We start from the raw sequence: 10,758 nt of genomic DNA, 5'->3' as shown, positions 1-10,758 counted from the left end.
GGGAACGGTCTCTGCGGAACGCAGAGAGGGGAGGGGATGGGAAGATATGGCCAGTGGTGGGGTCCTGTTGTAGGTGACGGAAATGTTGGTGGATGATATGTTGGATCCGCTGGCTGGTGGGGTGGAAGGTGAGAACGAGGGGGATCCTGTCCTTGTTGCGAGTGGGGGGAGGGGGAGCAAGAGCGGAGCTGCGGGATGTAGAAGAGACCCTAGTGAGAGCCTCATCTATAATGGAGGAGGGGAAGCCCCGTTTTCTGAAAAACGAGGACATCTCGGAAGCCCTAGTCTGAAACACCTCATCCCGGGCGCAGATGCGGCGTAGACGGAGGAATTGGGAGTAGGGGATAGACTTTTTGCAGGGGACCGGGTGGGAAGAAGTGTAGTCCAGATAGCTGTGCGAGTCGGTGGGCTTGTAGTAAATGTCCGTCACTAGTTTTTCTCCTGTGATGGAGATGGTGAGGTCCAGAAACGGGAGGGAGATGTCAGAGATAGTCCAGGTATATTTAAGGGATGTTAAATATTTAACATATTTAATGTTGCTTGATGGGGTGGGTGATTGCACCAGAGACTTTCAAAATATGAAAGAAATATTTAAACGACCAAATGCGGGTATGTGGGTTTAGTGAAGGTAGAAACTAGATGGTTGGCATGGGTATGATGGGCTGAAGGGCCTGTTTCTATGCTGTATAACTTCAAATGTCCTCAGGATATATAAAAGCAATGCAAGTAGTAGGTCAACTTGAGGAGTAAGTCAAATAAATATGGTGTTTTTATTTTTATAGTAATACAGAAACAGAAGTTGAACTGATCATGCATGATTTTAATCATATTCCATGAGTTTTACATTCTGTGGAATAAAGAATCTTATCAACGAATGCCTTACCAGTCTTAAATCAGTCCATTGCTTACATTTTTTATTCTGAGTACCGTGCCTTTTTCTGATCATCACACCTTTTAATTTAAGTCTTAAAACTTCAGCATCAAATTTCCACTCTCAACCCCATGATTTCCAATGCCATAACAACACCTATTTTACCTGTTTGTTTTTACCTTTGCGTCCAATACCATTATCGAGGCGGTGCAGTGGTGCCGCGGTAGAGTTCATGCCGTACAGCGTCAGAGACCTGAGCTCGATCCTGACTACAGGTACTATCTAAAACAGAGTTTGTACGTTCTTCCTGTGACTGTGTGGGATTTCTCTGGGTGCTTCGGTTTCCTCCCACATTCCAAAGATGTGCAGGTTTGTAAGCTAAATGGCTTCTGTAAATTGTCCCTAGTGTGCAGAAAAGAACTAGTGTATGGGTAATTTTGCTGGCTGGCACAGAGTCCGTGACACAAAGGGCCTGTTTCCACGATGTATCTCTAAACTAAACTATTGGTGTTTCCCATTTGCTTTTGTATCCTTGCTTCTTAAAGACTGAGGGGTGTAGACAGCACATGAGTTGAGTTGAATGCTCTTGTTCTTAAAGTACTCAACTTACTTTAGGCAACATTGGACCATTGTTAGTGGCTAAAGATAAAGAGTTCTGTGTGGGAGTGGTTGGAGGATTAAAGTAACTGGTAATTGGAAGCTCAGGATCAACCTGTGGACTGAACACAGGTGCTCTCCAAAGCGGCCACCCAGTCAGCGTTTTATTTCTCCAAAGTAGAAGAGATCACATAGTGAGCACTGAATTGGAAAATACACGTGAATTGATACTTCACCTGCAAGGACTGTTTGGGTCTTTGGGTAAGGGGAAGGGAAGAGGTAAAAGGACAAAGTGGATAGGGAAGTGATATCAGAAGGAAAGTAATTGGATATGGAAGAGCATACCATGGAATCATGAAGAGAACAATTATGTCAGAGTAGAGAAAAATGAGAGGAAGATAGGCCTGTTGGTAAATATCTGGCAAAATGCCTCAGCACCAGAACTCACCAACAAGCACCAAGACCTTTCTTGGCTGGTGGTGAGAGGGCCTCAGGACGGCTGCTGTGGAGATGAGACGGTTGCCCACTTTTTCGCAGAGTGTGGTTTTGAAGAGAGTCTGGAGAAGGTTGCAAGGGTCCCTGTCACGGTTTATCCCGAACAGCTCTGTAACAGGACTGATTTATAGACTGTTCTCAGGGACACATTCAGAGACGGATGTCAAGTGCTGCTGGAAGGTCATCAACTTGGTGAAAGATGCTCTTTGGTCAGCCTGAACCTTGCTGACCTCCCAGCAGAGCGAGATGTCAGTCAGGTAATGTTGCTGACTGGTCTGCTCCAGACAGCAGGAGTATGTGCTGAGGGACGCACTAAGAATGCCAAGACTCAATGGGGGTGGGGGGGGGGGGGGGGGGGGGGGGTAGCACAGTCTACGGTCCTTCCACTGCTGGGCATTGGGGGACAGGGTGAGGTGGAGATATGCTTCAAACGAGAGAAGGAATATCAGGCCAGGAGGGCACATGAGTGGCAAGGATGCCAGGTATAATTCTGATTTTTGGGAACACTACCAAATAAAATGCTAGCAAATGTATGTGTAACTGCGGATAGTGTCTGGGGGATTTTGCACAGCTCTTGTACATACTTTTTATCCTGAACAAAGTTTATTATGATTTTAAAAACCCCATCTATTTTGCCCTTTCCAGTCTAATGACATCCTTCCTGCAGCAGGGTGACCAGAACTGCACACACTACGCCCAATGTGGCTTTACTGACATCTTGCACAGCTGTAACATAATGTCCCAACTCTTGTACTCAATACCCCGACCGATAAAGGCAAGTGTACCAAACACCTCATTCAGGGAACAGTATCTGCAGAAACAAGGAACTGCAGACACAGGTTTACAACAAAGACACACAGGACTAGAGTAACTCAGCTGGTCAGGCAGCATCACTGGAGAACATGGAATCATGAAGAGATGCTGCGTGACCCTTGTTCAGACTCTTATGGCGCAGCATGGATCTACACCCATGGGTATCTCCATGCTGCACCCATGGGTATCTCCATGCTGCACCCATGGGTATCTCCATGCTGCACCCATGGGTATCTCCATGCTGCACCCATGGGTATCTCCATGCTGCGCCCATGGGTATCTCCATGCTGCGCCCATGGGTATCTCCATGCTGCACCCATGGGTATCTCCATGCTGCACCCATGGGTATCTCCATGCTGCGCCCATGGGTATCTCCATGCTGCACCCATGGGTATCTCCATGCTGCGCCCATGGGTATCTCCATGCTGCACCCATGGGTATCTCCATGCTGCACCAGGCCATCCGCCGGGTATCATGACATCAGAGGCCGGGCCCCGCGTATCAGTGCCCGGGTCCACCCTCCCCGGGATCCAACCCCCCCCCCTGGGATCCACCCCCCCCGGAGATCCACCCCCTCGGAGATCCACCCCCCGGAGATCCACCCCCTCCGGATCCACCCCACCCCCAGGGGTGTCCCCTCCCCGGGACCGCGCGGCGGGCAACTGGAACGGTGACGTGACGCCGGGACGCATGCGTCGTGACGCAAGGACGCGTGCGTCGTGACGCCGGGCGGCGCCAGGTCAAGATGGCGGCGGGTAAGCTGCCGGCCCGGGTGTTGGAGCTGTTGCTCTCCTACCTGGAACTCCCCGACCTGCTGAGCTGCGGCCTGGTGTGCCGCCACTGGCACCGCTGCCTGGAGGCGGACGAGAACAGCGAGGTGTGGCGGAGCGTGTGCTGCCGCATGCTGAACGAGGAGGCGCTCGGCTCCGACATCCTGTGCAACGTGAGCAGTTACAAGGCCAAGGCCCGGGCCCTGCGCTATGCCTGGAGCGCCGCCGACTGCTCCCGCAACGTCTACATCAAGCGCAACGGCTTCACGCTGCACCGCAACCCCATCGCACAGAGTACGGACGGCGCCCGCGCCCACATTGGCTTCAGCGAGGGCCGCCACGTCTGGGAGATCTGGTGGGAGGGCCCCCTCGGCACAGTGGCTGTCATCGGCGTGGCAACCAAGCGCGCCCCGCTCCAGTGTCAGGGCTACGTGGCCCTTCTAGGTGGCGACGACCAGAGCTGGGGCTGGAACCTGGTGGATAACAACCTCTTACACGGCGGCGATTCGGCCGGCAGCTTCCCGCAGTGCAACAACGCACCCAAGTACCAGGTACATTGGGCAGTGAGAAGCACTGGGGTGTAACACTGGACGCTGGAAAGTGCTAGGGGAGAACGGGATGTAATCTCAATAAAAGCAGTTTCTGTTCGAGGGATGGGAAATAGAACCATTTCAGATGGGTGAAATCAAATTTTATCTGAATCTCTGCAGCTTGCAGGGGTCTTTAACTCGTCAACACGCCAGATTTTGCCTCTCACTGGCGACACAGGGAGTCTGATAGCAAATCGGTTCTTCCTTTTTGTTTTCCTCTAATAATCGAGATCCAAATTGTAATTGATCAGTCATGGGTGAAGCGGCTTGCTTGATCTCATTAAACAACGTCTTTGTTGTTAAACTGGCTTTTAAACGAGTCATGAATAATAAATAAGCGTACATTTCTCCCTGTCGGTTGCTCCGTTCATGTTATGAAAATCATTTTTGGAATATTTTGCCATTAATGATTGATTAACTTTTCTCGGTTTTCACTACTGCAGTTTATTGGCGTTCTGTATTGAGAGGAAGGTTACTATGTTTTGAATTCTGTAGCCTGGTTACTGGGAATCCCCCGCCTAATCTCTTCTCCCCCCTCCTAGTCATGATTTTGTGCTTCAGCCAATGGCTGGACGTGCTTATTTTCTCTTTCTGCGTTGTTTTCTATTTTTGTCTGCCCTATGCAGATTTAATATGATATAACACAAAGGAGACTATTAAGCCTATTTAAAGAGGATATCCTTTGAGAGACTCTTGTTGTTTTCTATAATCTTACAAATTCTCCACTAATACGACATGTGGACATATTTTTGGATGGATATTTTCAAATTCAACCTTTTTGGCTTTAAGACCCAAGTCTGAGTGGTCCCTTCGGATACTGCCCTGGAGCTTATTTCTTCCAGTTAAATAAATACATGTTCCTGTTATTAATGTATAGAATTAATATAATTCATATGTTACTGCCGTAGAATAAACCAAACATCTTCACAAATATGAAACATTTTACCAATGAACAGAAAGCACATGGCCAGTCCTCACAATAGAGATGTCTAGCACCAACAATCATGGAAATTTGATTTGTATTTCTGTACCTATCCCAAGTACAGAGTGTGAAATTATAGTTTATTACCTGCAGTTCAACATCTCCCAGCTCAAGCTTTATGGTGTTTCTGCAAATCTGTCGCTTTTCTAATGAATTATAGTATTTGTTGTCCCAGCATCCTTTTATGTTGCTCAGAGATCTTTAAATCATTCCACACTTGTGATGTGACCTTTACATCGGTGAGACAAGGCAACCACTTCACTGAACACGTGAGCTTGGTTCATCAGGACCTTCTGGATCTCCTGGTTGTTAACCGTTTTAACTCCCCTTTGTCCCCATCCTGACTTTTTTATCCTTGCCTCCTCCTTTGCCAGAGTAAGGCTATGCGCAAACTAGAGGAACTGAACCTTGTATTCTGCTTGGGTAGTTTATAAACCAAAGGTATGAACATTGAATTTTCCAATTTAATGTAATATGCCCCAAAACGACCTTATCTCCCTGTGTCCTCCTCCTTCGGTGTGCATCAATTTCTTGCACTCTGTCACACTGCTCCTTTCCCCTCCTTCGTACACCCATCTCCCCTCCCAGAGTTCCTAATTTCCCTTTTATTCATCCTTCCCCTGACTCCTTCCAATATTGCACTGGTCTTCTCTACTTATCTATCATCCTTTGTCTCCTTTTCACCTCTAATCTTTGTCACTTCTCCACCTGTCCATCAATCAAAACCTGCCTCACTTATTACTTTGTCAACCTCTACCTGTCCCTCATATTTACTGGGCTATTTCTGATAACACTCTTCCCTTTCTCGATATCCTTGTCTCCATCACACGGGAAAGACTATCGATTGACAACTACTATAAACCAACTTGCTTCCACCATTACCCTGACTACAGATTCTCCCACCCTGCCTCTTGCAAGGATGCCATCTTTTATTCTCAATTTCTCCATCTTCTCTGCATCTGCACCCATGATGAGGCTTTCCACTCGAGGCTATCTGAGATGTCCTCTATCTTTATTAAAGGTGGTTTCCCTTTGCTATTGTGGATGGAGGCCTTACCCATGTTTCCTCTGTGTTCTGAATTTCTGTTCTGATTTTCCCTCTCCAGATATAGCAAGGATATATTTCCCCTAGTCCTCTCCTTTCGCCCCACTATTGTCCACGCCCAATATATCATTCTTCGATGTTTCTACAACATGATCCAACTACCGATTATGTCCTCCCACCCTTTCCACAGTGACAACTCTTTCTGCAACTCATCCCTTTCCATTTCCAGGTACTTTCCTCTGCAACCACAGGAGATGTAATGCGTGTCCCTACAGGGATCTCCCACCGATCTCATTGGAGACCTTTGAACTATCTTTAATTGGACATTATCTTGCACTAAATATTGTACGCTATCTTTTGTATACATTGTGGATGTATGCTTGATTGTAATCATGTATACTCTTTGACTGGATAGCAGGCAAACAAGGTTTTCACTGTACCTCTGTACACATGACAATAATAACTAAACCAGTGCACCAGTTTTTTATTTTACTGCAATAATAACTAAACCAGTGCACCAGTTTTTTATTTTACTGTAAACTTCTATGCTGTTACAGCCGTTCATTTAAAAATAAATGTTTAGCATTTAAATTCCAAGTAAAGTGCACTTTGCAGGGCACAGGATCCAATAATACAGTTGGAGGTGAAATAAGATGACTAGATTTCTATCAATTCATTGACTATGCTGAATTTATCTTGAAGAGGAACACTGGCGGCTAATTTCAGTAATAATAGAATAATTTAGAAATGCTGGATTAGCTGCAGAAGGGATTCACCAAGATTATGATAGAATGATGAAGAAAAATATGATCAAGCTGTTCTTTTCTCCATGATATGCTAATGGATGCACTGAGTGGCTCTTATACAAAGAGCAATGTGCTGTGGAGGGATCAGATCTACAAGGCCACAAGTAAATGCAGCTGGGAATGTTGAAGGGATTTCTTTCCTAGAGAGTGGATCTTACTATCAAAGTGAGTTAGATTAGTACACAAAGGAGTTCAGCCTTACAGGATTACGCAGCCTGACGGTGTAATGTATATGCGAATCTCAAATGACTTCTTCATGGCTGTGTGTGGAGACTCTTGGGCGACTTCTCAATTTAGAAATGAATTTTAAATATATTGGATCCAAAGTTCTTTGCTGTAAAAACTTTCGCTTTTTCTTTTACAGATTGGGGAAAGAATACGTGTCATTCTTGACATGGAAGACAAGACTTTAGCATTTGAACGAGGCTATGAGTTCCTAGGCGTTGCTTTCAGAGGCTTGCCCAAAGGATGTCTTTATCCAGCAGTGTCTGCGGTTTATGGAAATACTGAAGTGACTATGGTATATCTGGGCAAACCACTTGACGGTTGATAGGAAAGCACAGGAGTTTGTATCTTGGAAACCAAAGGAAGCTGCAAAAATGGCCATGGACAGCCGTTCCAGTTTCTGGCAGTCAAGGGAGCAATGTGCAGTCGTCCAAGGAAATGAAGAAAACTGCTGACCAGGAGAAGCCATGTGGCTGGTTCATCATTGTATATATGTCTTAATAATCTGTATAGTGAAGTCACTGTCTGCGTTTTACCGTTATATGCTGTGTACACTTTACTGTCAGGATGGGTGGGGAAATTAGGAGCATTTTGGCCACAATTCCGCCATTCTGATAGTTACATTTTAAACCCGAAACCTGCTGTGTTGAGTTGCCTGTAATGAAATGATGCCAAGCTCAGGATTCAAAGTTATTTACTGCTACAACATGACCTGATATTGGACGGAGGTGGAATGATATTGGGCACGATTATATAGGTAGATTGTGGGGTGAAGTAGTACAGGCAGCACTATCCAGATCACTGTCTTAAGCAGCATAGTTACTGTATTATTGGAGCAATAGGTGGGATTCAAAAATCAATGTTTACAAAATAAAAATTAGACACTTCAACTGATCATGCTCCCGGTCCCCTTGTCCAAGAGCACTTTTAGTTAACTAGGTTTAAAACTGTTACATAAAGGGAACACCTTCCCCATCTCCCATCTAAACTCAATCCACCAATTATTCATTTTCCGTTTGCTGCCATTTCAAGTTAACTTTATGAAGTTAGGCCTGAAGTACATATCCCTCCGGTCTGGAGCAGCTGTGGTTCTGCCTTATTTGAAATGGCATGCAAGGGGATTGATTTTAAGTGTCACAATAATCTTGCTAAGTGCATGAAAGGTTGCAGATGCATTCCACCATTTGTTTTTAATTTGAGGTTTATTCCTCAACGGTTTGTACACATTTGGTGATCTGTCAACATTTCTCTTTTGAAATAGATTATTTCTCGAGCCTAGTGATGCATGCCACTTCAAATGGGTATTGCAATTGCAACTTCAATGCCCGTAACATCTAGCAAGTTCCTGATATTGTAAGCACAAGCTACATGACTATTTGTGTAATCAAATCATGTTTGAGCACCACACAGCTCGAACTTGGTCACTAATGAAAAGGGGTGGAATTTAAATACACTGAAGTTTTGTTTTCAATGACCCTGTCATTTGTTTGTCTATTCAGGGAAATGTGCAAGTGAACTTTCTCTGCAAAAGTGCTTCTGCAATTTTCCAGAGGCAGTAAGTAAAAACTGTCCTGGCTAAATGCAAAATGCATTAACACTTGTTATGTTTTCCATTAATTCCTGAACTACAAGGGCACTCCTGAAATCATCTGTGCCAGTGGAATGCATGGAGTCTATTGCTCAAGTCTTTATTAATTAATTTCTCAGGAGATGAGAACAAACACAATAAGTTTGGCCTAGGTTTGATTAGATAAGCAGGCCTGCATTTTAATCTGAATTTCCAAACAACAATGGGTGGGTATTTATTTAAGAAAAACACTTGTTGAATGTGAAGAGATGGGTTTACTGCACATGTCTTGTCTGGTACAAGGCAAGCCATGATACTGTATTGCTGCTATAGCATTTTGCATTTCAGTTGTTTTGTCAATTGTGTGTGTTTGTATGAATAATATACACAACTGTTTAACATGGAGTTAAACTTGATACTTTGCAACCTTTTCGTTGTACATAAATTGTCAATTTAATTTCTGTGAAACGTTTTAAATTACATGTGGTTATGAATGGAAAATAACTTTTACCATGCTAAGGAATTGAGGAAAAGAAAATCATGTGACCTGCCATTAATGCAGTGTGTGTCAATGCAGATGTAGCTGATTTTTTTAAAATGGCATCTGCACCGAACCTTCCCCTGTGGGTCTGAAGGCACAATAAGGAGAATCTGCAGTTTGAACCCTACTACGTGTACATTATTTAATTACTTTGTTGTCAAACACACCACGGAGACCATGTCCGGAATCTTCTGTTCCATCACCACTTAAGTGTTGAAACTGTTAGCACTTTGATTTGTTTACTTAAAGGAATTATGTGAAGGGAACTTTGGGTAAATACAAGTAGAAACTCTATTTTGCAACTATGTTAACATCAATGGATAAACCATTTTTTTGCTTTGGCTAATTCAGAGCAGATGCTTTGTACAGTTGTGTTTCTGCATTTAACCAAACTATGCCCTTATAATTCAAAGACATGTGGTCTTCAATTAGGTCTCCCCATTGCATCGGCAAATGCTCCCGGTCCCCTTGTCCAAGAGCACTTTTAGTTAACTAGGTTTAAAACTGTTACATAAAGGGATGTTACACACTCTTCAAATAATATAATTGGAGATTTGCCTTGAGGTGCTGTTAAGCAGCTAATCTAGAGTTGCTGTGTTTTGTTTGGGGCTGCATTTTACCTGAATGCATTTGTACTTAATTTTATCTGTAAATAAATCTGTACAAGAAGTTTTCAATATGGTAAGTGTCAGTAATTATTTTGTCCCAGTGATGGGATTGCATGCACATTTATCCAACATTTACACTAAGATAGTGGCTCTTCATAAGCAAACTGACTTTCTGTATTTTATTTTTCTCCAGTTCCACTATTACTAATGTAAACTGAGGCGTAGCCACAGAAACTGAAAAATTGTTTCTGCTGTTCACAAATGGGGATACAGGAGAATGAGAGAGCTGTGCGGTGACATCTGAAATAAATGTCTTGCTGGAAATTCAAAGGTTCAGTGCAAGAGATTATTAGCAAACACTGCATAAACTGGAGTGAGTTTTGTGGCTTGTGTTGGTATCGCGCTGAAAGGTAGGAGGCAGTAGATCCTTTTCTGTGACAGGATGTGGCATTTGTTTACCAGATTTCTGTACTAGGGCCTTGATGTTCACCTGAAAGAAGAAAGAGTTGATCCACAGAGGCACAGATGAAAACATAATTATGTAGGAGCATGGACCAAATCATATGCAGATTAAATTTGTGGCAAGTATGATGTCTACTCTGGATTCCTGATACCTGTGGCATTTAATAAATGATATTAACCTCTACACCAGAGCAATATAGGGAAAATTTAGGAGCCAAAATGTATATCACCAAAAGCTAATGGTATTGGTTTATTTTTGTCACGTACAAGATAGTGAAAAACTTTGCATGCTATCCAGTCAAATACAACACACAAGTATAGTACAACCAAGCCATACATCAGTAGTACAAAGAGAACACTATTAGAGTTCGGAACAGAGTGTTAAA

General features: G+C 43.9%; 1 protein-coding gene across 1 annotated transcript; it reads left to right on the top strand.

Annotated features, from left to right (window-relative positions):
* Positions 1–3,512: 3,512 nt before the first annotated feature.
* On the top strand, positions 3,513–9,922 carry fbxo45 (F-box protein 45). Its single transcript, XM_078410606.1, has 2 exons — positions 3,513–4,097; positions 7,334–9,922. The coding sequence occupies exons 1-2, from the start codon at positions 3,522–3,524 to the stop codon at positions 7,517–7,519; spliced, it is 762 nt and encodes a 253-aa protein (XP_078266732.1). The 5' UTR covers positions 3,513–3,521; the 3' UTR covers positions 7,520–9,922.
* Positions 9,923–10,758: the final 836 nt, after the last annotated feature.

The sequence above is a fragment of the Rhinoraja longicauda genome, chromosome 13, assembly GCF_053455715.1.
Source record: "Rhinoraja longicauda isolate Sanriku21f chromosome 13, sRhiLon1.1, whole genome shotgun sequence".
Classification (NCBI taxonomy): Eukaryota; Metazoa; Chordata; class Chondrichthyes; order Rajiformes; family Arhynchobatidae; genus Rhinoraja; species Rhinoraja longicauda.
This window is presented reverse-complemented; position numbering and strand designations above follow the sequence as displayed.